General features: G+C 40.6%; 1 protein-coding gene across 1 annotated transcript in view; it reads right to left on the bottom strand.

The window, feature by feature from the left end:
- Positions 1-27,794, bottom strand: part of LOC126456767 (filamin-A) — an 885,319-nt gene that overhangs the window by 466,457 nt on the left and 391,068 nt on the right. Inside the window, exon 12 of the mRNA XM_050092525.1 lies at positions 23,759-23,863. Within this exon, the coding sequence (XP_049948482.1) occupies positions 23,759-23,863 (105 nt within the window). The remainder of the gene's footprint in view (positions 1-23,758; positions 23,864-27,794) is intronic.

Below are 27,794 nucleotides of genomic sequence, written 5' to 3'. Positions count from 1 at the left end.
TAAATATCTTCTGAGTGGTGAAGCAACTTAAATCACTTAATAAAAGCAAGTCTTCTGGTCTACACTGTATACCAAATAGGTTCCTTTCAGAGTATGCTGATGCATTAGCTCCATACTTAACAATCATGTACAACCGTTCACTCGATGAAAGATTCATAACCAAAGACTGGAAAGTTGCAAAGGTAACGCCAATATTCAAGAAAGCTGGTAGGAGTAATCCACTTAATTACAGGCCCATATCATTAACATCGATATGCAGCAGGATTCTGGGACATATATTGTGTTCGAACATTAAGAACGACCTTGAAGAAAATGGTCTATTGACACACAGTCAACATGGGTTTAGAAAACATCGTTCTTGTCAAACACAACTAGCTCTTTATCGCATGAAGTGTTGAGTGCTACCGACAAGCACTTTGTAGTGAAATTGCATGCTTGTGGAATATCATCTCAGTTATGTGACTGTATTTGTGATTTCCTGTCAGAGAGGTCGCAGTTCATAGTAATTGATGGAAAATCATCAAGTAAAACAGAAGTGAATTCTGGCGTTCCCCAAGATAGTGTTATAGGCCCTCTACTATTCCTTATCTACACTCCTGGAAATTGAAATAAGAACACCGTGAATTCATTGTCCCAGGAAGGGGAAACTTTATTGACACATTCCTGGGGTCAGATACATCACATGATCACACTGACAGAACCACAGGCACATAGACGCAGGCAACAGAGCATGCACAATGTCGTCACTAGTACAGTGTATATCCACCTTTCGCAGCAATGCAGGCTGCTATTCTCCCATGGAGACGATCGTAGAGATGCTGGATGTAGTCCTGTGGAACGGCTTGCCATGCCATTTCCACCTGGCGCCTCAGTTGGACCAGCGTTCGTGCTGGACGTGCAGACCGCGTGAGACGACGCTTCATCCAGTCCCAAACATGCTCAATGGGGGACAGATCCGGAGATCTTGCTGGCCAGGGTAGTTGACTTACACCTTCTAGAGCACGTTGGGTGGCACGGGATACATGCGGACGTGCATTGTCCAGTTGGAACAGCAAGTTCCCCTGCCGGTCTAGGAATGGTAGAACGATGGGTTCGATGACGGTTTGGATGTACCGTGCACTATTCAGTGTCCCCTCGACGATCACCAGTGGTGTACGGCCAGTGTAGGAGATCGCTCCCCACACCATGATGCCGGGTGTTGGCCCTGTGTGCCTCGGTCGTATGCAGTCCTGATTGTGGCGCTCACCTGCACGGCGCCAAACACGCATACGACCATCATTGGCACCAAGGCAGAAGCGACTCTCATCGCTGAAGACGACACGTCTCCATTCGTCCCTCCATTCACGCCTGTCGCGACACCACTGGAGGCGGGCTGCACGATGTTGGGGCGTGAGCGGAAGACGGCCTAACGGTGTGCGGGACCGTAGCCCAACTTCATGGAGACCGTTGCGAATGGTCCTCGCCGATACCACAGGAGCAACAGTGTCCCTAATTTGCTGGGAAGTGGCGGTGCGGTCCCCTACGGCACTGCGTAGGATCCTACGGTCTTGGCGTGCATCCGTGCGTCGCTGCGGTCCGGTCCCAGGTCGACGGGCACCTTCCGCCGACCACTGGCGACAACATCGATGTACTGTGGAGACCTCACGCCCCACGTGTTGAGCAATTCGGCGGTAGGTCCACCCGGCCTCCCGCATGCCTACTATACGCCCTCGCTCAAAGTCCGTCAACTGCACATACGGTTCACGTCCACGCTGTCGCGGCATGCTACCAGTGTTAAAGACTGCGATGGAGCTCCGTATGCCACGGCAAACTGGCTGACACTGACGGCGGCGGTGCAAAAATGCTGCGCAGCTAGCGCCATTCGACGGCCAACACCGCGGTTCCTGGTGTGTCCGCTGTGCCGGGCGTATGATCATTGCTTGTACAGCCCTCTCGCAGTGTCCGGAGCAAGTATGGTGGGTCAGACACACCGGTGTCAATGTGTTCTTTTTTCCATTTCCAGGAGTGTATATAAATGATTTTGGAGACAATCTGAGCAGCCGTCTTCAGTTGTCTGCAGATGGCACTGTCATTTATTCACTAATAAAGTCATCAGAAGATCAAAACAAACTGCAAAATGATTTAGAAAAAATATCTGAATAGTACAAAACGTGGCAGTTGACCCTAAATAACAAAAAGCATGAGGGCATCCACATGAGTGCTAAAAGGAACTTGTTAAACTTCAGTTACACAATAAATCAGTCTAATCTAAAAGCCATAAATTCAACTAAATACCTAGGAATTACAACTACGAACAACTTACATTCGAAGGAATACATAGAAAATGTTGTGGGGAAGGCTAACCAAAGACTGTGATTTATTGGCAGGACACTTAGAAAATGTAACAGACCTATTAAGGAGACTGCCTACACTACACTTGTCCATCCTCCTTTAGAATACTGCTGCATGGTGTGGGATCCTTACCAGGCTGGACCAGATAGGACTGATGGAGTACATCGAAAAAGTTCAAAGAAGGGCAGCACATTTTGTATTATTGTGAAATATGGGAGAAAGGGTCACTGAAATTATACAGAATTTGGGCTGGGCATCATTAAAAGAAAGGTGTTTTTTATTGCGACGGAATCTTCTCACAAAATTCCATTCACTGACTTTCTCCTCTGCATGTGAAAGTATTTTGTTGACACTGACATAGGGAGAACTATCACCATGATAAAATTAGGAAAATCAGAGATTGTACAGAAAGATATAGGTGTTCGTTCTTCCTGCACGCTATACGAGATTGGAATAATAGAGAATTGTGAAGGTAGTTCAATGAACTGTCTACCAGGCACTTAGATGTGATTTGCAGAGTATCCACGTAGATGTAGATGTAGATGTAGTTGTAGATATAGGAACACAACTCACACACATGACTGCAGTCTCAGGCAACTAAAACCACACTGCAGTGCCTGAGACTGGTGAGTAGTGACTTTCATGATATTTATTGCCCATTCATTACAATTCTGTAATAATATGCTTGAAATATATTCAGCAGTGTGTGTTCCTAACAATTCAGGGGTCCAATATTAACCATTTCCATTTTGTTGTAGTTGTTGTGGTCTTCAGTTCTGAGACTGGTTTGATGCAGCTCTCCATGCTATTCTATCCTGTGCAAGCTTCTTCATCTCCCAGTACTTACTGCAACCTACATCCTTCTGAATCTGCTAAGTGTATTCATCTCTTGGTCTCCCTCTACGATTTTTACCCTCCACGCTGCCCTCCAATGCTAAATTTGTGATCCCCTGATGCCTCAGAACATGTCCTACCAACCGGTCTCTTGTTCTTGTCAAGTTGTGCCACCAACTCCTCTTCTCCCCAATTCTATTCAATACCTCCTCATTAGTTAAGTGATCTACCCATCTAATCTTCAGCATTCTTCTCTAGCACCACATTTTGAAAGCTTCTATTCTCATCTTGTCCAAACTATTTATCATCCATGTTTCACTTCCGTACATGGCTACACTCCATACAATTTCCATTTTATCACCATCAAAATAATAAACAATAATTCCCAATTAACCACTGCACTGCACTGTGTCTGTGCAAATATCTGCCACGAGTGTTAAACTGTCCATGTTCTGAATTTTATTTCTGAAGTAGTCCTCAGTAGCGTCAAATTGGCTTTCCAGAATCCTCCTGAATGCATGTCTCAAATATACTACAATGTACACTGCCTGACAATAAAAAGTGAAGCAAGCAGCAGAAATGTTCAGATGTCAATTAAGTTAGCATATGTACACAACAGTAGCAGGTATGTTAATTATTATACTGACAGCTCTCTCTGACAGGTAGAATGGCCATGAGAGTGTACTAGTTTTGTTGTACATAAGAGGCATAAACAGTGTCAAATTTTGTGAAATCACTTTGAAGAACGCAGGGATGCTGCATACTCAAGTGAGATAGTGTTGTCAGCACCTGACAGAGTTTGAAAGAGACTCACTGTGGGTCTTCATTTGGTAGCCAGCTGGTAGAGTCCTGCAATATCCCCATTTGTGGAGTATTCAGATGTGACAGTGGTCTGAAGTCAGGCTGTGTGGTAATCTGAGGGTAGGCATACTCGTCATCAAGATTCCAGTCGACCGTGTCTAATCACCATGAGGGCCACTTGTGTCAGGCACATCGTAACCCTTTTAAATCTGTGGCTGCTACCTAAGAACAAGTAACTGACTTCCTGCAGAATACTGTATAACTTCCCACCCTTGCTCGAAGACTAGCACCAATTGCACTCGGTAATTATAAATTATCATTTCAGTTATTCAAGTGTTTTCAAACCTAAGGTCACAGGTGAACAAAGGTTTTCTCAAATACAAAAAAAAAATATCTGCTCAAATAAACAAAAGACTTTGTAGCTGTCATTATACACTACTTGATTCTGGTTTCCATTTCAGTGAATCAGTGAACTAAAAAAATACATTTAGGATCAAAAGATTTACAAAATTTTGTGGAAATGTATTGAATCATATTTTTTCGTTCTATTCTGTTCTTATATACAAACTATATGTAAACTGAATGAGTTATAAAATCTGCCAAACATAAATTAATGAGTTGTTTTGTGGCAAGGATAATGTTTTGATACATTGTTAAATATTTGTATGAAACAGAATATAAAATGCGCTCTCCAATTTATTAACTCCTGAATCTTCACCTTTTTGTTTCGAGAAGAAGTAGCGTATGGACATATGCTCTGGTCTGTCGTGTCAGTATTGTTAAAAATGTGTATGTCGACCGTTCATTAAAAATGTTATAAAAAGGTATTGGAAAATCAATATTTATTCACACAGTTAAGAGTTTGACTCCTGTCTGTTCATCATTTCACTCACCACAGAAAGGTTCAGAGCAGACGAGAAGAATTTATGCGGTATCCGGAGGAGCATTGTTATAACTTCAATTTTAACAAATATACTTCAAGGAAGACGCAATACATGAAAGTCAAAGATCAAGTAAACAGAGTAAGACGTGTGTACACTTTAACAGTCAAATCATAACTGAATCCGAGTCTAGCGGCCGCTGGCTGGCTGGCCGCTTAGGTGGCAGACAGCGCCGCATGTAGAGGACGCGCGTAACTGCACGGCGGCACTTTGAAAGATCGGCGACTCACAACACTTTTCCCCCCTTTGAAGTTTTTGCACAGGTTCTGATGGAGGTGGCCTGTAGATTGCTAATGTCCATAGGTGTTGTTTCACTGGCCGTAAAGCCTCGAGGAGGAGGCTTCCCGTACGGATGGAAGTGTCCCCGATGAAAACGGGTCGAGTTGACAGGAGACGTGGGGGTCGAATCTGCTGGGGCCCTGTGCCCCAATCTGCCTATTGCGACAAGTCCAGTTGTTATAACAGGAGGCATGGGCAATGTGTCCGCATCCGTAGGAGAAGGGGGTGAGTAGAGTTGCTCTGACAGATGATGATCATCTGGTTCCTGCATGGGCATGTCTCCTAGTGGCGTCAGTTCTTGTGCTGGCACCGATATGATGGTGAGAGGAGTGCGTTGTGAGTAATGAGAGATTCCAGTATCCCGAGCATCAGGTAGAGCCGAAGGTGGTGTAGCGGCATCTGGAATAGGCGTTACGAGCACACGAGGCCGAAGCTGGTCCGCACTGCAACACCCGTGTCCGTCTGGATTTCATACAGGCGTCGGCCACGGTGTCGTAAGATGTGGCCAGGACTCCGTTTTGGCCGCCTGCCTTATCCATGTACCCATACAAGGTCATCGGAGGTGAACCGGCCAAGCGAAGGCACCCGTGGCCGTAAGGTGGAAGGCCGCAGAAGATGAAGTAGCGTGCGGGGCTGTTGGCCATGTAAGAGCTCAGCCGGGCTGTGGTCGCCTATGGGGTTGAAATGGTAAGAAGCCAGAAATTGGAGAAGTGCATCATCAGCAGCAGAAGAAGTCAGGAGTTTCCTCATCTGAGCCTTAAATGTGCGGACCAGTCGTTCAGCCTCACCGTTTGACTGTGGATGGAACGGAGGGGCTGTGACATGCCATGACGGGCACAAAGATCTGCAAAATCGGAAGAGGCAAATTGCGGACCATTATCAGTAACAAGAGTAGAGGGAAGGCCTTCCAAAGAGAAAATGTGAGATAGAGCATTGGTGGTTGCCGCGATGGAAGGTGACATGCAACGAACAATGAAAGGGAAGTTAGAGTAGGCGTCAATAACGAGAAGCCAATAAGTACCTAAAACAGGTCCCGTGAAGTCAGCATGAATACGCTCCCAGGGCTTCTCAGGCGAAGGCCACAGTGACAAAGATAACATCATCTCTAGCCGTGAGGCGGTAACGCAAAGCAAGGTAGTTCTGCAGCGGATCAGAAGTCTTAGCGGACGGACGATCTGGCCAACACTTCTGAATACAACGTAAAAGCCTGGAGAGGGTAGGGTCAGAACCCATACCAGCCGCCAGCTGGTCCCTGGTGACAAGGAACCCGTCCACAACCTGCTCTCGGCAACATCCAGGTGGAAACACAAAAGTTCATCCCTATCGAATGCCAGATCAGGAACCATGGGAAGGCAAGACAGTGCATCAGCATTCGCATGTTGAGCCGTCAGCCAGAAATGAATCTCATAATTGAAACGAGACAAGTAAAGAGCCCAATGCTGGAGGCGGTGTGGAGCCTTGCTGGGAAGTGACATTGATGGATGAAACAAGGAAACAAGTGGTTTGTGATCCGTAACAAGATGAAATTTGGATCCATAGAGAAAAACACCAAACTTATGAAGAGCATAAATAATGGCCAAAGCTTCTTTTTCAATTTGAGAATACTTCTGTTGGGCATCCATGAGCGTTTTGGAGGCATAAGCAATGCTTTGTTCAGAACCGTCAGAAAAATGGTACGCAAGGACTGTACCGACCCCGTATTGGGAGGCGTCTGTGGCAAGAACAAGATGTTGGCCAGGTCAATAAGTAGCCAGGCACGGGGCCTGTTTCAGCGTAGTCTTCAATTTCTGGAAAGACGCATCGCATGACGCGGACCAGTCAAAGGGCACGTTTTTATGCAACAGGCTATGCAACGGCTGAGCCACCAAAGCTGCAGACAGTAAAAACCTGTGATAGTACAGTAGAGCATCGATTATCCGAAGTAATTGGGGGACATGGGTGTTCGGAACTGGTTTGTTTGGATAATCGAACTGTACATGTTTATTTGTCAAAAAGAAGTACTGTACAGTAAATTTATTCATAAAAACAGGCATCTCTTTTAGTATTACAAAGTAACATACAAAGGCAATTTCAGTAGGAATACACAACACATTTACATTTAAGCATTTTGTATCGTCAAGTTCACTTCTTCAGGCAGCAGCACACAAGTGGTCGTAACAGAGAACAGAAGGTGACTCTTTGCACCGTGAGAAACTCTTCTTGGGGGCGCGCAATCCTTCAAACTGCGTGGAGAGGCATGCCTCAACTCTTAGCTGGCGTGGCTGTTACTGTGAACAGCTTTGATACTGCCGCTACTTCTACTGCCAGTGCCGAGCCGACAGAAGTGTGCTGATTGTTGAAACACAGCGACTGGCGGCTTGGCCGGCCAGCAGCGCCTTGTGAAGGCCCCATTAGAAGCAATGTTCCACCAGCGGTGGCCCAGTGCGGCGACTACTGTAGGAAACTTGGTTTGGGAGTGAGGGGGATGATGGATGGTACAGTGGGAGAGCAACAGGTGCGAGCGAGTACACAGTTCGGTTAAGCGGTCGTTCGGTTGACCGACGCACAGATAATCGATGCTCTACTGTATGCTATTTTCCCCAAGAAGGCCTGCAGTTCCTTAACAGATGTAGGGCGAGGCAGGGCATTGATCGTACCGACAGTTTGCTGAAGTGGATGAATACCATCCTGAGAGAGTTGAAACCCCAAGTACGTGATAGATGCCAGAAAAAATTTTGATTTCTGAAGATTACACTTAAGATCGGTAGTCTGTAAGACATGAAAAAGTGTGTGGAGATTTTGAAGATGTTCGTCAATGGTGGAGCCAGTGACAACAATGTCATCCTGGTAATTTATACACCCAGGGACAGTGAGAAATAATTGTTCGAAGAATCGCTGAAAGAGAGCAGGGGTGATGGCAATCCCAAATGGCAATCGTTGGTATTGATAGAGGCCGAAAGGCAGGTTAACGACCAGAAACTGCCAGGAAGCAGCATCGAGAGGAAGTTGATGATACGCTTCTGACAGGTCAAGTTTAGAAAAATACTGGCCTCCAACAAGTTTAGTGAACAATTCTTCAGGTCGGGGCATAGGGTAAGTGTCGATGAGGCATTGAGCATTTACAGTGGCTTCGAAATCGCCACAGAGACGAATATCACCATTTGGCTTAGTAACGACAACGACAGGAGAGGACCACTCACTGGAAGTGACAGGAAGCAAGACCCCTGAAGCAGTGAGACGATCCAGCTCCAGTTTGACCTGATCACGAAGGGCCACAGGAATGGGCCAAGCCCGAAACAACTTAGACCGAGCAGTGGGTTTGAGCGTGATATGAGTTTCAAAGTCGTTTCCATAGCCTAACCCAGGAGAAAAAAAGGGACGAAAATGTCGTCAACAAGGAATCCATTTGAGCATAAGGGATAGCATCAGAGACGATACTGACAGAGTCATCTATGGAGAACCGAAAAACACGAAAGGCATCGAAACCAAAAAGATTCTCCGCATTACTATGGTCGACCACAAATATAGGAACAGTGCGAACGACAGATTTGTAAGATACCTCAGCATCAAATTGTCCCAAGAGAGAAATCTTCTGTTTATTGTAAGTCCGTAATTGCCTAGTGACAGGTGACAGGATTGGAGAACCCAACTGAAGATACATCTGAGAATTGATGATAGTGGCAACAGAACCAGTATCCACCTGCATGCGTACATCTCGACCAAGTATTTGGACAGTGAGGAATGGTTAGGCCAAGGCTGGGGAGCGTACTGCGGCCACATCGGCAGGCGCGGACACGCCACACGCTTCGTCAACATCGCACAGAGGTTGTATTTCCCTGACGTCGCCCCATGCCTCTATTTGCGCTCCAGCGGTGCAAGAAATTTCAAAAGACAGAGCAATGTATAGGACTTCATCTAGAGTTGGATTTGCCAACTGAAGGGCACGTTGCCTAACTTCTTTGTTGGGTGCCGATCGGATAATAGCATCCCGTACCAAGGAATCGGCGTAGGATTCTTTGTGAACTTCAGTAACAAATTGACAATTTCTACTGAGGCCATGAAGTTCAGCAGCCCAAGCGCAATAGGATTGATTCGGTTGTTTTTGACAATGATAAAAGGCAACATGAGTGGCTACCACATGCGTTTGCTTTTGAAAATAGACGGACAGAAGTGAGCACATTTCAGCAAAGGACAAAGACGCAGGATCTTTCAAAGGAGCCAATTGCGACAACAACCGATACATTTGAGGTGAAATCCATGAAAGGAACAGAGACTTACATGTTTGTTCGTCCGGGACATGAAATGCCAAGAAGTGCTGTCGAAGATGTTTTTCGTAACCAGATCAGTCTTCTGCCGTCTCATCGTAAGGAGGAAAAGGAGGTAGAGACAACATGCCGTGAAAAAATGTAGCCATGTATGTAAGTGAAACGTGGACAATAAATAGTTTAGACAAGAAGAGAATAGAAGCTTTTGAAATGTGGTGCTACAGAAGAATGCTGAAGATTAGATGGGTAGATCAAATTACTAATGAGGAGGTATTGAATAGAACTGGAGAGAAGAGAAATTTGTGGCACAACTTGAGTAGAAGAAGGGATCAGTTGGTAGGACATATTCTGAGGCATCAAGGGATCACCAATTTAGTATTGGAAGGCAGCATGGAGTGTAAAAATTATAGATGGAGACCAAGAGATGAATACACTAAACAGATTCAGAGCATCAAACCAGTCTCTGAACTGAAGACCACAGCAACAACAATTTCACGTACGAGACTATACACAAAAGAATTAATGTGAAGCAATACATAATGTAAATTATGTTTATTGACCTTGAACGTATTAATATTAAAGGTCTGTTAATATTGGTATCAGTTAAAGTTCACCCAGGATTGTGCACAGATTCATAATTTACTTTCAAATCTCTTTCAACTCTTCCTTCCAATTAATTTTTCCTATTATTCAAGCAATTATTAATCAATTTCCATTACCACATCTATATTCAATGGTGACCATTTAGTCGATGGTGACGATAAAATTTTTTGAGATAAATGATTCATATTATTATTATGAGAAACTAACGACATTTTCATTGTAATTGTAAGATGTTCACAGGACTGGTGACGATAAAAACATTGAAGGAGCAAACTAAAATTAAATTCTGCCTACAAATGAGATGAGCCAGAAATGCTGATTTGAGCACTAAATGTAGAAAGTTGCTACACTGTATGCTTACATGGTCGCACTTGGTGCCATCTTTCTGGCAGTAGATTATCTCCTTTCCTTCTGATTAATATCCTTCTCAGAAAGTGCATTTCTACAGAAAAGCTAAAAATGTGTACAGAGTCATCATTAAAGTGCAAGGTAAGTCATTCAGATTCTATAAGACTGTCTCACATAATGATCAGGTTCATTAGTGAATACGCAGCTAAACCTACTTTAATTGAAAAGTACCAATAGAGACAAAATTTTATTCATAATTTCGTTAAAAACTATTCACAATAGAGTCAAAGGAAACAGTCATTGTTGAAAATTCATTACAAAATGCAATATGCAAAGATGTCAGAAACTGAGCTTGGCAACAGTTGAAGGTAACACGCCAACTCGTGAACTGGCTGATGGCAACCAAAGCAACGATGTTGGCATCCTACTATCAATACAGGATGACACTGGCAATATAACTAATCATGATGTCACTTTAATTATAGTCAATGAAACAACTTCTCAGTTCTCACCAGGAACAGTTTTTTGAAGTACTGAAACTGAAAGGCCCGATAGCAAAAATGCCTTTGATTGCTTGCTCATGACACCACAAACGCAAGGACAAGAAACAGTTTGTAAAAACAATGTAAATAGTAGTGAGACACACAGTTTGATACTACTCATGCAACAATTAACACAACAGTTAACAAAACAACAGGAATTTCAGGAAAATGTAACACAACAACTTAAGGGTATACGACAACAGTTTACACAGAAAAATCACGCATTTAACGATTTCAACAATAATATTATTCAACAGTTCAGTGAGGTGAGCAAAAGTATACGCACTGAATTACCTGATGAACTATCCAGGAAGTTGACAGAGCTAGGAAAACAGGTAAAACAAGAAATAATTACTGACATATCCTGCAACATAAATACATTAATGGAAAAGGGAACATCTGTAAATGAGAAACAGGAACAACTTGCAGATGAGTTACAGAACCTTAGTGAAGCATATTTTCAAATTCACAAGATGCAATCCCAAGTGGATGCATCGGCAAAAAATGTGACAAACGCAGTCAGCGAGCTGCAAGACCTGTGCAAAAACTTATCTACAGAAGTATAAAAGTTAAGTCTAAGAGTGTACCGGTTAAGTTTAGAGTCAAAATTTGCCAAAAAATAGAGAGATAAGGTATGTGCAGATGTAATGGAAACAACTGAAAAAGCTGAAGCCAGGATGCTGAATAAAGGCAGTACCCCTGCTGAAAAGATAGTGTCAGAGTGCAAAATTTATGTAGATACAATAGAAGAAGCTCTAAAAGAGAAAGAAAGTCAATTTCTAACTAAAATAGATTCAGGTTTAAAGGAAGCAGAGGAAAGGTTACAAGGCAGTATTGCTAAAACTACTGACATTCCAAACCAACATTTGGCAGAAAACTAATTCATGCTTTTAGAGAAGTTTGATACTTTGACTGGTTACCACAATATGTGGTTAGCTCATCAAGGGAAAATAGTCAAGGTCGCAGAATGCAACAATGCTTTCTGGCTCCTATTCCTGTCAAGCAAGTGAAATTGCCATGTGCTTTGCCACAGGCAAAGATAAACCTGCCTGTCACTGACAGCGCAGTGTGTTTGTCAACATACTTGAAGATGAGAAATTACGTAGGCATCAACAGTTTCTGGTATTAACCTCTGAAGGGAAGAGAACTAACCCCATGGCCATTATCAGAGCATTTTGAAATGTTTTACCTCATAAGTGGACCAAAGCCCAGGGTGATATTCTACTATGGGTTACGGACATGGTGGAATGTTGCCACTACCATGTTTGAGAGTGACTTTCTGGGTAAATATTGGTCTGAGGCTATATAAGAGAGGCGCAGACATTAAGTATTGAATTCAGCTCCATTCAACAGCAAACATAGAAGGTTAAGGGGCTATTTTGAAAAATATTTGAATAAAACCAGATACTGGACAGACCTAGTATCTCAAGTAGACATGCTGAAAATTTTAAAGAGCCATCTTCCTGCCCACAGTAGGGAAAAACTCATTTCCATTTTGGAACACAACACCGAATATTTTCTATCAGTACTGGACTCCATGGATTTTATATACAAAGAGAGATCAGCACAACCCAAGCCTGATAATACACCGATAGTGCCACAGAGATTTATGGACCAACAAGGGAACAATGGATACATAGTCCGACACAGATGGCAACCTTACCCCACACAGACCTATGGTAACGGTAACGGTAACAGTAATCACAACGGCAATGGGAAAAGCCATAAATTCAAGGGCAGATATAAAAGAAATGGGCAAACATTTAACAAAAACAACTACAAAAGGCAAGTGGAGTATGGCCAGCCTGTACAATATGAACAGACACAAGCTACCAGCAATAATCAGCTGATTGCTTGGCAATCACAAAACCATTCCAGACAGTCAAATAGTCCACAGGCAGCAAAATTCAGCCACCAAAGTAATGCACATATGCTAAATAACATACAAAGGCAAAGAGAATTTCCGTTGAGAGTCTCACAGGATACTAATCAGGATACTAATTGGTATAATCAGATCCATATAGTAGAAGTTACACCTAACCCAGAGACCAATGCTACCATGGGCCGGAAAACTTGAACCGATCATGGTAGGCTCCTGTTCTGTGACCTGTGGGGGAGGGGGGGTGGGGGGGTGGGGGGGTGCATGAGCTTGATTGACACTTGCTTTATCAGATACAATCAAGGTAGTGATGTGAAAGATGATCTGTATCAAAGTAATAAGGGTACACAGGAAAACTTGGTCATGGTCAAGGGCAAGGTACAAGCTACTATTAAAGCCAAAATAATTGCCACTGATCAGAAATCAAAAGGAGCCAAAATACAAGCCTTATATCCCATCCAATTAGGACAGTTTTCTGTATGATGCAATTTTTTGACAGTAGAGAAATTAATAGTTGTTTGTTTAATTGGTATGGATAAATTTAGGACATACCAAATACAAATTGATATAGGCAAGGGTCAATGCCATTTCACAGTAAATTATCAATTATTTGCAGTAGATCTAATCAGGGGAAGTACTGATAAGACATAAATCTGAAGTTACTCATGACTTTGAGGTTTAATTGGTAAATCCCATAGACATGTTTGTCAACACATTCAATAACAAACAGTCGGCAGCAGAGAAGGTAAACATCGATACAAGAAACACAAAGGTAAGTGAATCAAAGTGCCCAACTCAAGAACAGCAAGAAGAACTTAGGGAACTGATACTTGCTTATATATCGTATTTACTCGAATCTAAGCCGCACTCGAATCCAAGCCACACCTGGAAAATGAGACTCGAAATCAAGGAAAAAAAATTTTCCCGAATCTAAGCCGCACCTGAAATTTGAGACTCGAAATTCAAGGGGGGAGAAAAGTTTTAGGCCGCACCTCCAAATCGAAACAAAGTTGGTCCATTGTAATATGAGACACAATTTAGGTCGAATGAATGACGATACAGCTACAGTAGTTTGGTTCGAGGCGTAAGCTTAGCAGTTAAGCTTTATCAGGTAGCCATTGCTATGCATCAGGCACTCCGTCCATATTTTTACGGGTACCCTTCCTTTTTCATGTGCTTCATCTGGTTTGAATTGATTGCTTATTTTTCTTTGATCTGATAAGTGCCGTTCTCTTTGTTGTAGGTGTTTACATCATTCTAAGCTGAAAACGCATTACTGTACTGTGTCATGATTGTTTGTCGCATTCTGATAATGTGTGTTTACGACCTGTCGCCGCTCGAGGCATTGCTTGCTTTTGTGCACGCTACCGTCGCTTACAGTTAAAAAACAAAAGAGAGGAATCGTCTCATTAGCGAAACAATGGCAAGAGACTGCTATTTGATGTTACTTACACTGCTGCTTTCTTCGATAATGATCAACAAGAACCAAATAATAGACTGTGTATGATAGAAGATGTTCTGAATGAGAATTTAGCAAAAAATTTTTCTCCGTTTGAAAATCTTTGCAGACGGCTCTTTAGTACATTACATTCTGCACAAAAATTAGTCATCTTAGATTTAAAAATCTAGTCAATTGCCATGCTTCATTTCTGACTGTACCACTATTAGGCATAAGAATAATACGAATATAAATATGACATGATATGTATATTCTTCCGCGTTTGCTGTTGTCTCACTCTAGTTTCGTAGTTTATTAAGCAGACAGGATTTAAATGAGATAGCAGCAAACACGAAACAATACATGTCAAAATGTTTATATTCGTATTATTCTTATGGTGAAGAGAATACTGCATGTGATTCACAATATATAAAAGTTCCTATTAGCAACCATCTCTTCTCACAGGTAGGAAAAAATTCAGAACGTAGAGTTGGCCATATTGACAAACATCCCAAACAGTCTTGCCAGTCGGATTTTCGTAGTACATTGAAATGCTGCTACATTTGAAGATGAACAATACGGAATTTGTATTTACTTCGTTGGATAATGTATGAAAATGCAGTGGTCGAAACTAGGAGCAGAGAAAAAAGCTTATCTTTCATCTTTTCTTTTTTTTAATTTATTTACTGACGCAGAGGTTTTGGTGGCAGTATTTATCTTTGTCCCTGCAAAGCATGCCTGTGTAGCGCTACATATATTCAATGGCATAACTTAGTTGTGGCGGCACCTACCAACATTTTTCAGAACTTCCGCTTACTTTGCACTCGATTCTAAGCCGCAGGCAGATTTTTGGGTTACAAAAACCGGAAAAAAAGTGCGGCTTAGATTCGAGTTAATACAGTACATGTATTTGAAAAAATACAAGATATCATTAAGGATTTAGTGCAGAAGATGGAAGTATACCCTCACAAAATTTTTTTTCTACTTCATACCCTATACCATGGACAAAGAGGGAAGCATTAAGAATATAGATTAACAGGATGTTTTCCCCTTACTGTAGTTCTATTTTGTCCATGAGTAGGGCAGATGGCAAGCTGTGCTTGGTCCTCAATGTACATAACATCAATAAGATTATTGTAGCAGTTCAAACACATCCAGACAATTTAGAGGAACAGTTTATGAAATTCCATGATGCTAAATTTCTTAATATAATCGATCTCTGATACTCATATTGGCAAATAAAACTACATGAAGAAAATCAGTAGTATACCACCTTTGTATGTGGATGGAGGAGCTTCAAATTTCAAGTATTACCATTTGGACTGAATGTAAGTGCAAGTGTATTTATCTGTGCTCTGGACAAAGTGTTAGGGCCCGGACTTTTGTGTAAAGTAACAGTATACTTGGATGACCTTTCAGTTGCCACACCCACTTGGGTAGAATAAGTATTGACCCACTTTTCCAAACATGGAGTAACAGCAAAGGACAAGAAATCTAATTTCAGACAAGAAAGGTAAAATTTTTAAGACACATAATCTCTTCTGAAGGCATACTGCCAGACCCTGAAAATCTTGAAGCCATTAGGAACTGTCCTGTTCCTCAAAACAAGAGGGAATTAAAGGCATACTTAGGCTTAGTTTTATTTTCAGGAAATTCATCACTAACCAATTTATGAACAGTAATGCTTTACTCAAACTTCTCTGGAAAATCAGACCTTGGTTATGGGACAAGCAATGTCAAACAGATTTCAAGAACATCAAGCAAGCCTTATTAAATGCTAATATTTTATCTCAACCAGTCATGAAGAAGGATTTTTGTTGATGCACTGATGTGTCTTCTCAAGGTCTGAAAAAATGGTAGAAGAAGAAGGAAAACTCATCCCTAAAGTAATTAGCTTCATCAGTTTCACCTTACCTGAAGCTGAATGTTCATATTCATTTATGGAGTTGGATGGTTTGGCTGTAATTTGGTTCTTTTAAAGGTTAGAATATTTCCTTTGGAGTAAACACACAAAACTATGCTGTGACCATCAGTGCCTATAGTTTCTCTTAACTTGTAAATTGCTACACTGACAGATAGCCAGATAGTGTATGTATCTTCAGTAATTTGATTTTGAAATAGTGTACAAAAAGGAAACCAAAATATAATAGCTGATGCTCTTTCTTGATTACCACAAGGTTCTTTTAGAGCAGGAAGGTGAAATAAGAGCTATGTTGATGAAAGCATAAACCCTCTGATCATACTACATCCACATGTGTAATTACATGGAGCAATTACAGGAAAACGTATGCAAAATAGTGATGAAAAGGTTTTTCACTATTCACAAAGGTGTTCTGTTCCATAGGAACCATCCCGAACAAGAACAATGGCACGTGTGTTTGCCAGAGGAATATCTGCATGATTTTATATTATACACACACAATACTTGGGGCCATTATGGCACTGCAAAGTTCACTGACAAAATAGGTTAATATTGTTATTTCCCCAACCTTAGATGAAGACTACTACAGATGGAAAGAAAGTGTATTGTCTGCCAGAAAACAAAACATTCTAACATCTCCAAACAGATTGAACATCATCCCATTGTGGTTAAAAAAATCTCTAGAAAAGGTATTGTTGGAGGTGGCTGTAACTTATCCCAGGGGTAAGGGGGGAGTAAAGTATATAGTAGTTCTGTATGATATTTTCACCAAATACAAAAAACTGCATGCTGTACAGAACATTACAGCCAGTTCAAAATAAGATGAATCAAAGAATATTATTTTGCAAGAGTTGGAAAACCAGAAGTCATGTTAACAGAGAATGCCTCATATTTCGTTGGATGTAAATGGAAAGAGTTTGCAGATTCCAACCAAATCAAACCCATTTTAGTACCCAAATTTCATCCCGATGTATCTCCCATAGTAATGGTGTTTAAGGAATTCAACAGGTTTGTGAGGACATATATACCTTGTAAACATACCAAGTGGATTGAATATGTTGCTCTCTTCTTACAGGCAGTAAATAACCTTCCCCATACATCAACTGGAGTTACATCAAATGAGCGGATGTTCAATTGCAAACAAGTGAATGAGTGGGAGAAACCTTTGACTGAGATACATATAGGAGTTATCATGGCAAGCGGTAATCAAGCTTGAAATCTGGGCTAAATAAAGGAAAGGAATTTATGACAGAAAGCTGAAACATACAACACAATTTTATACAGGACAAAAGGTGTTACTTAAAACACATCCCAAATCCACAAAAATTGGGAAACTGAACTATAAATGGCAAATACTATACACTGGACCATACATAATCACGAAAATCTCCAACCCAGAAGCATACAGATTACTACACATGAACACGGAGAAAGACGAGGGCCTTTACCCACACAAAGACTTGAGAATGTTTACATATTGAAGAAGGGCTGTATATCCTCTAAGCTGTACATATGTATAATAATATTAGACGTAGGATGCTGGAAAATCACATTCCAGAATTTATGTTGTTAGTTGATAAGGAAAATTTGTGTTTGTGTTTTTTGATATACGTCAAATGTATGAATGATGAGTATATGTAAAAAGGAAGAATTTTACTTTTATGTGTCTAGAGAGGACGATACTCTAAATACAAAGCTTCATCTTGTGCATGGCCCAGTTGTAAACAAATAAATGAACATGCGAAATGCATGGTACAGTGCAATGCAATACACAACTTGCCGCGACGTAACTGGTATTGGAGCAACACAGTGCATGCACATTTTGGAGCAAGCTAGCCAACAAACTGCAAGCACGTGCATGCAGACGGGCACAGCTGGAAGTATTGGAGCGACACAGAGAAATAAGAGAGTCTATACTACAACTATGACTACCTGCACAATACACAAGCACGAAGATAAGCTGAGGGATTACAACCACAGGAAAGGGATGGTAAACTATGAGATATTTACTTAAGCTACAATTCTATATACATTATATCTATATATGCACAATATTTACAACTTTAAATACTGAAATGGCACGCACTAATTACATTTAATGGATGAGAAAAGTCTTGCTGCAGGTAACAAGCAAGTACAGTATAAGTGGCAAATTGATAAGAGATTGCACCATGCCTCTAAAACAATTTATCTTTCAGATTTATGAGGTAGGTAGAGATGCACATATGACGTTAAATAAGTTCTTTGATAGCATGATTGCACACTGAAATGAATGAATACATGGCTGAATATGTGAAATAGGTATTAGTAGCCATTGAGCCACTATACGCTTATCTATGAAGATTTAGTTTTAAGTTAGTATTAAGATTTTTCTTCCAGGAAATGATGCATTGACACATCCAAAAATGAAGAAAGAGTGTTGGATAGAGTGTTGGATACCAAATAAACATAAGAAAGGACTGCACCACAAGCAAATATAGTTGTAAGTTTATGATATGTATGAATGTAATAGAGTGAAAGTATATGAAGAAGAAAACAGTTGCACTACATCACATGTCATGATGCTGAACTAATAAGGTTGAGTACTACCACATAATTAAAGCGTCAAAACCGAACTACTGTGAGTGTTGACTACCCATGAAAGCGTCAGATACCTGAATTACATGAAAATTTTTATGCACATTTGTTACTTATGTAAACATTGTTTTAGGATCACTATAGGTAACATATCATATTTATGATAAAACTCTGTAAACCTCAGCTGCACACACATGCGTGCGGATGTGTGTGTGTGTGTGTGTGTGTGTGTGTGTGTGTGTGTGTGTGTGTGTGCAGGCGCGTGCGAGTGTATACCTGTCCTTTTTTCCCCCTAAGGTAAGTCTTTCCGCTCCCGGGATTGGAATGACTTCTTACCCTCTCCCTTAAAACCCACATCCTTTCGTCTTTCCCTCTCCTTCCCTCTTTCCTGATGAAGCAACCGTTGGTTGCGAAAGCTTGAATTTTGTGTGTATGTTTGTGTGTCAATCAACCTACCAGCACTTTCGTTTGGTAAGTCATATCATCTTTGTTTTTAGATATATTTTTCCCACGTGGAATGTTTCCCTCTATTATATTCATATATATACCCCCTCTTCCCGTTACCCACCAGGCCTCAACCTCCGCTAATTTCAAATTGCCGCTCCCGTACATCACTTGTCACTCAACAACATCTTTGCCTCTGTACTTCTGCCTCGACTGACATCTCTGCCCAAACTCTTTGCCTTTACATATGTCTGCTTGTGTCTGTATATGTGTGGATGGATATGTGTGTGTGTGTGTGTGTGTGTGTGTGTGTGTGTGTGTGCGCGAGTGTATACCTGTCCCTTTTTCCCCCTAAGGTAAGTCTTTCCGCTCCCAGGATTGGAATGACTCCTTACCCTCTCCCTTAAAACCCACATCCTTTCGTCTTTCCCTCTCCTTCCCTCTTTCCTGATGAAGCAACCGTGGGTTGCGAAAGCTTGAATTTTGTGTGTGTGTTTGTGTTTGTTTATGTGTCTATCAACATACCAACACTTTTGTTTGGTAAGTTACATCATCTTTGTTTTTGGATATATATTAAAAGAAGCTGACATGCCTATAAAAATTGATAACCATTCAAAAGGATAACTCCAATGGGCTATGCCCAAACCGGCCAGGATTATCAACCTTCAAACAGGGAAATAAGCTAAGGCACTGTGCACCTCTGCATGATGTCAGTGCACAGTAGGGGAGGGGGGCGGGTGGTAATTGTTGTATTAAATCATATTACATGTTCATTCTTTTCTTTTATATAAGCTACATGTAAACTGAATGAGTTATAGACACCGCCAAAGGTAAATTAATGAGTTGCTTTGTGACAAGGATAATGTTTCGATACATAATTAAATATCTGTATGAAACAAAGTAAGAAATATGCTCTTCAACTTATTAATTCCTGTATTTCACACCTCTGCCTCCAGAAGTGGCAGTGTACGGACATATGCTTTGATCCATCACACCAGTATTGTTAAAAATGTGTATCTCAACCATTCATTAAAAATGTTATAAAAAGTTATTGGAAAAGCAATATTTATTTGCACAGTTAAGTAGTCAACTCCTATCTGTTCATCATTTCACTCGTCGCTGAGATCCTGCATCAAGAGGTTCGGTGCAGAAAAGAAGAATTTACACGGTATCCGGAGGACCGTTCCTGCATCGACATTATCACAATCAAGACTAAACACAAAGGAATTAATGTGAAGCAGTATGTAATGCAAAAAGTGTTTTGAACTTCAATGTATTGATATAAAAAAAAAACATGTAAACTCCATCCACAGGCCCTGCTGGACCCAGCGGTACCGACCAGCCACCAAGTCATCCTCAGCCCACAGGCATCACCAGATGCGAATATGGAAGGGCTTGTGGTCAGCACACCGGTCGTATGTCAGTTTCCGAGATCAGAGCCGCTACATCTCAATCAAGTAGCTCCTCAGTTTGCCTCACAAGGGCTGAGTACACTTCACTGGCCAAAAGTGCTCGGCAGACCAGATGGTCACCCATCCAAGTGCTAGCCCAGCCTGACAGTGCTAACTTCAGTGATCTGACGGGAACCAGTGTTAGCACTGCGGCAAGACTCTTGGCTATTGATATTAAAGGTCTGCTGATATTGGTATCAGTTAATGTTCACCCAGGATTGTGCACAGATTCATAATTTACCTTCAAATTTGTTTCAATTATTCTTTCCAATCAATTTTTCCAATTATTCAAGCAATTATTAATTTCCATTACCACATCGCTATTCAGAAAGCAGTATTGAACAATTAGATACTAGTAGTTCAGTATAGTATTTTCCACTGAATAAAAAGCAAATATTAGAAGCAGAATTAATAGCAACCAAAGGTACAAGTCAACTAATAATGCAGAAACACTTACAGTAACTAGAAATGAAGTGAATTCACATTTATAGAAAGTAGACTCTAGTGTCAAATCTTCTGATAGTGAAGAAACTGATTATAATACAGATTTGATAGATGATAAGTCACCACCTTCTTATTAGTGATAATTTACCATATTCAGCTATGACTGAAAAATTATCTCCTATTATTAATCAGAACTTACTACTATTTGTTAGTAATGAGAAGTCGGTATCTTCAGTTATTACTGACAATTTACCAGTGCCTATTATTATTGAGATTTTACCATAATCTTATACTACTGGGTATTTACCAGCCCCATTTAATACTGAAAATTTATTATGTTACATTATTATTAAGAAGTTATTAACAAAAATTTACTATGTATTGGTATTAATGATATATATTTGCTCTACAAGTGAAGTTTGGTACATCATTAGCTAGCTTTAAAGACTAGAGATCTATTACACATTAATCTCATAAAATTAATTACTTAAACTATGGATACATTATACATGAAATTATTATACAGTTACATGATTTACGATTTGGACACAAGCAGTGTGTGTTCCATGAAAAGAAATATTATTACTTCAAAATTATGTTTAGTATTGTAAAGAAAACTGGGAGAACATGTAGTTTACATCAGACAGTGAGAACAGTTACTACAGTTGTGCATAATTTTTATTTTTAATAATAGCCAGAGCCCTTTGCAATTTGATGGCTGTACATCACATTGGTCCACTACCTCATAGCTCAGGAATGGCAGACATTTCCACTGGCATGCATCTGTGTGGTGTACACACAGATAGTGACCAAAAATTTTACAGAAAGGGACACACAAATACTGACAATATGTATCATCGATATGACATTTAAATACTTGCAAGAATATAATAGAACTGAAAATTATTAAGAAACGTTAATCAAGTGACCAACAGGCCCTGTTCAAAAGTTATGCTACTGAAGTATCTCCAGAATCTTCAAACTGTGGTTGATCATTTGGGGAGTACAAACATTTAGTAGTTTCATAGGTAACCACATTTATATTTTCTAGTATCTGTAGGGGATTGCTACAAAATAAAACACTGATTGGATAATCATAATGTCATAATGTGATGCCTGGGAAGGCCAGCTAGAAACCAACATCTGTACTAAATAACACACAAGTGAGTACGGTAGTGTGGCTAAGGTGTTTGCTCTGTTGATGTAGTCTGATGAAGAATACAAGTTTATAAGCTGAATTCACTAGCAAAATCTTGTTTATGGGTATATCTACTGCTCAATTCAAAACCTTCTCCATATGATGAGTGAATGTAGTTTCACAAATCATAATTTAATTTTAATGAGTAATGAACACAAGGAGTCTAAAAATTACTAAGTGACATGTTAAAAATACCACTGACAGTAAAATAAAATAGAAAATCTCATGTTAGAGACAGCAGAAATTGCACAGAGTATGTATTTTTCACTATTTTTAACAGATAACTTGTTAACACAGATTTCAAGAAATGTAAACAGTATTCTGATTTAGGAAAACTCAAGAATTTCTGACAGCATATCATTCCATGAAACAGGCAGTATTGCACTTATTCCAAAAAGGGCTGAAAATTGTCACCATCATCATAACTCCAACAGACAAGCACATTTGCCTGAATTCACCAATAACAATGATTTTTTCTAGTGATGAGACCTATCAAAAGTAAAGAGAAAAGCAGTAAAGGATAGTTACTTAGCCTATTTTTTGGCAGATACTTGAGTCTTCAAAATATCAGGCATTAACTATAACAAAATATCACTTAGTGGTTTAACTTTTACAAGCTTTCAGAGCCCGGTATTCATCCAAAAATGTTGGTATAGAGGGAGAGCGCATCAATGGTGACAAGCAAAGTGTGTGATGGGAATGGGACAGGCACAAATTTCAGGTGAATTAGGAAATGGTTGGTATCATTAATATAGGAGAGAATTTTTTGTTCTAAGGGTGATCTTCAGAAGAAGATGGTTTGGGTGGGATAAGAAGTTCTTTGGATTGTGGTGTAAGTCCTTGTGAGGGGGCTGAGGTGTTTAAGAGGGACTGAAAGTAACTTTGGATCTTAGGAAGAAAGTAAAAGGCTGAGGTGCATGGTTTGGGTGGACTAAGAATTTCTATGGATAGACGTTTACACCCTTGTGAGGGGCCTGAAACTTTTAGGAGGGACTGCAGGTCATTACCCATAGTACAAAGATTTCCCTCCTATATTAAAGATTGCATCCATTTCGCAGATCATCTGAAATCCATGCCCATCCCACTCTCACTCCCCAGCAATCATTCTTTCCCTCTCATCCAATTCGGTAAGTCTCCCCTAACCTGTGATTTTGGATGACTTTTCTGTACTGTAATCCTTTTTCTAAACCTCTCCAGTCCTTTTCCTTCATCCCTCTTCCTTCCCCTTCAACTCTTCTGCCAGAAGAAGGAGCTACTGCCTCCAAAACTTGTAAGAGTTAAACATTTTAGTATGTGTGTTCTCTTGCCACCGTTTGGCAAGTAGATTTTTTATCTATCCATTCAGATTATATTGTCGATAACTGATTATTTTTATTGTTATGAAACATCAGTTAGGATTTTCACAGGAATTGCTAAATAATTCTTTTGGAAAATCATAATTTATAGTACCCAGAATGTTTAACAGCCCCTGAAACATACTTACCAGTCGAAAAGTAACTGTCTGCTGTTGGTCGAACAGAAGGAGTTGGAGGGGTGATTTTGACGTATGGGGATGACAACTTTGGTGACTGACTGTGCTCTCTTTCATCTAATCGAAAGACACAACAAATGATTAACATCATAACATATTTATCAACACTTGACACAATATGATAGATTCAAAGGATGAATGCCTTCTAGATGTGCTAAAGGATCTAAAAATACAATCTTGAAACAATTTATATGCAAAACATTAAAGAGATTCACAAACATAGTTTAATAAAGGGAAACAGATAAAAATCTTTTAAGAATGTGTTTTCTTTTCTTTTCCATTAAACTGTCATAGAAGGAGCAGAGCAAATGTCCAGCTGAAAGCAACAACAGGATGGGTCCCGTCCACCACATCAGAATCAATGTTGCCACTGGGCAGAGGGCCGCTGCAGAAGACACAAGATAAAGCATACTGTCCCAACCCAATAAAATACGCTATGCTGAGAAAGGGTAAAACATGTCTTTCAAAACCTGCATAATAATTACTATGTGCTGAGTCACTTTGCTCATTCAACTGTTATCCTGGGGTTTTTAGCAGGTGAGCATAAATCTCAAGTCCTTCAACCATATTCAAATCTACATCTACATTTACATACATACTCCACAATCCACCATACGGTGCATGGCGGAGGGTACCTCACACCACAACTAGCACCTTCTCTCCCTGTTCCACCCCCAAAGAGAATGAGGGAAAAATGACTGCCTATATGCCTCTGTACGAGCCCTAATCTCTCTTATCTTATCTTTGTGGTCTTTCCGCAAAATATAAGTTGGCGGCAGTAAAATTGTACTGCAGTCAGCCTCAAATCCTGGTTCTCTAAATTTCCTCAGTAGCGATTCACGAAAAGAATGCCTCCTTCCCTCCAGAGACTCCCACCAGAATTCCTGAAGTATTTCCGTAACACTCGCATGATGATCAAACCTACCAGTAACAAATCTAGCAGCCTGCCTCTGAATTGCATCTATGTCTTCCCTCAATCCGACCTGATTGGGATCCCAAACGCTCGAGCAGTACTCGAGAATAGGTCGTACTAGTGTTTTATAAGCGGTCTCCTTTACAGATGAACCACATTTTCGCAAAATTCTACCAATTAACCGAAGATGACTATCCACCTTCGCCACAACTGCCATTACATGCTTGTCCCACTTCATATCGCTCTGCAATGTTACGCCCAAATATTTAATCGACGTGACTGTGTCAAGCTCTACACTATTAATGGAGTATTCAAACATTACGGGATTCCTTTTCCTATTCATCTGCATTAATTTACATTTATCTATATTTAGAGTTAGCTGCCATTCTTTACACCAATCACAAATCCTGTCCAAGTCATCTTGTATCCTCCTACAGTCACTCAACGACGACACCTTCCCTTACACCACAGCATCATCAGCAAACAGCCACACATTGCTATCCACCCTATCCAAAAGATCATTTATGTAGATAGAAAACAACAGCGGACCTACCACAATTCCCTGGGGCACCCCAGGTGATACCCTCACCTCCGATGAACACTCACCATCGAGGACAATGTACTCAGTTCTATTACTTAAGAAGCCTTCGAGCCACTGACATATTTGGGAACCAATCCCATATGCTCGTACCTTAGTTAGGAAACTGTAGTGGGGCACCGAGTCAGACGCTTTTCGGAAGTCAAGGAATATGGCATCCGTCTGATACCGTTCATCCACGGTTCACAAGATATCATGTGAAAAAAGGGCGAGTTGCGTTTCGCAGGAGTGATGCTTTCTAAAGCCGTGCTGATGCATGGACAGCAACTTCTCTGTCTCAAGGAAATTCATTATATTCGAACTGAGAATATGTTCGACAATCCTGCAACAAATCGATGTTAAGGATATTGGTCTGTAATTTTGAAGGATATTGGTAAGTAATTTTGAGGATCCGTCCTTCTACCTTTCTTATATACAGGAGTCACCTGCGCTTTTTTCCAGACGCTCGGGACTTTACGCTGGGCAAGAAATTCATGATAAATGCAAGCTAAGTAAGGAACCAATGCAGTAGAGTGCTCTCTGTAAAACCGAATTGGAATCCCATCAGGACCTGGCAATTTATTTATTTTCAAGCCATTCAGCTGCTTCACAACCCCAAGGATATCTATCACTATGTCCTCCATACGGGAATCTGTGCGAAACTCAAACAGCGGTAGGTTTGTATGATTCTCTTGCGTGAAAGATTTCTCAAATGTTGCTGTTGTTGTTGTTGTTGTTGTTGTTGTTGTTGTGGTCTTCAGTCCTGAGACTGGTTTGATCCAGCTCTCCATGCTACTCTATCCTGTGCAAGCTTCTTCATCTCCCAGTGCCTATTGCAGCCTACATCCTTCTGAATCTGATTAGTGTATTCATCTCTTGGTCTCCCTCTTCGATTTTTACCCTCCACGCTGCCCTTCAATACTGAATTGGTGAACCCTCAATGTCTCAGAACATGTCCTACCAACCGAGCCCTTCTTCTAGTCAAGTTGTGCCACAAGCCCCTCTTCTCCCCAATTCTATTCAATACCTCCTCATTAGTTATGTGATCTGCCCATCTAATCTTCAGCATTCTTCTGTAGCACCACATTTCGAAAGCTTCTATTCTCTTCTTGTCTAAATTATTTTTCGTCAACGTTTCACTTCCGTACATGGCTACACTCCATACAAATACTTTCAGAAACGAATTCCTGACATTTAAATCTATACTCGATGTTAACAAATTTTTCTTCTTCAAAAGCGCTTTCCTTGCCATTGCCAGTCTACATTTTATATCCTCTCTACTTTGACCATCATCAGTTATTTTGCTCCCCAAATACCAAAACTCCTTTACTACTTTAAGTGCCTCATTTCCTAATCTAATTCCCTCAACATCACCCGACTTAATTCGACTACATTCCATTATCCTCGTTTTGCTTTTGTTGATGTTCATCTTATACCCTCCATTCAAGACACTGTCCATTCCGTTCAACTGCTCTTCCAAGTCCTTTGCTGTCACTGACAGAATTATAATGTCATCGGCGAACCTCAAAGTTTTTATTTCTTCTCCATGGATTTTAATACCTACTCTGAACTTTTCTTTTGTTTCCTTTACTGCTTGCTCAATATACAGATTGAATAACATCGGGGATAGGGTACAACCCTGTCTCACTCCCTTCCCAACCACTGCTTTCCTTTCATACCCCTTGACTCTTATAATTGCTATCTGGTTTCTGTACAAATTGTAAATAGCCTTTCGCTCCCTGTATTTTACCCCTGCCACCTTCAGAATTTGAAAGAGAGTATTCCAATCAACATTGTCAAAAGCTTTCTCTAAGTCTAAAAATGCTAGGAACGTAGGTTTGCCTTTCCTTAATCTTTCTTCTAAGATAAGTCGTAAGGTCAGTATTGCCTCACGTGTTCCAACATTTCTACGGAATCCAAACTGATCTCCCCGAGGTCGGTTTCTACCCGTTTTTCCATTCGTCTAAAAAGAATTCGCGTTAGTATTTTGCAGCTGTGACTTATTAAACTGACAGTTCGGTAATTTTCACATCTGTCAACACCTGCTTTCTTTGGGATTGGAATTATTATATTCTTCTTGACGTCTGGGGGTATTTCGCCTGTCTCATACATCTTGCTCACCAGATGGTAGAGTTTTGAAAGGACTGGCTCTCCCAAGGCTGTCAATAGTTCTAATGGAATGTTTTCTACTCCAGCGGCCTTGTTTCGACTCTGGTCTTTCAGTGCTCTGTCAAACTCTTCACCCAGTATCATATCTCCCATTTTATCTTCATCTACATCCTCTTCCATTTCCATAATATTGTCTTCAAGTACATTGTCCTTGTATAGACCCTCTATATACTCCTTCCACCTTTCTGCTTTCCCTTCTTTGCTTAGAACTGGGTTTCCATCAAAGTGGTTCTCCTTTCTCCTAGGGTCTCTTTAATTTTCCTGTATCTATCTTACCCCTAGTGAGATAAGCCTCTACATCCTTACATTTGTCCTCTAGCCATCCCTGC

Source organism: Schistocerca serialis, chromosome 2 (genome assembly GCF_023864345.2).
Source record: "Schistocerca serialis cubense isolate TAMUIC-IGC-003099 chromosome 2, iqSchSeri2.2, whole genome shotgun sequence".
Taxonomy (NCBI): Eukaryota; Metazoa; Arthropoda; class Insecta; order Orthoptera; family Acrididae; genus Schistocerca; species Schistocerca serialis.
The sequence above is the reverse complement of the archived record's forward strand: the minus strand, read 5'-3'. Positions and strand labels throughout refer to the sequence as shown.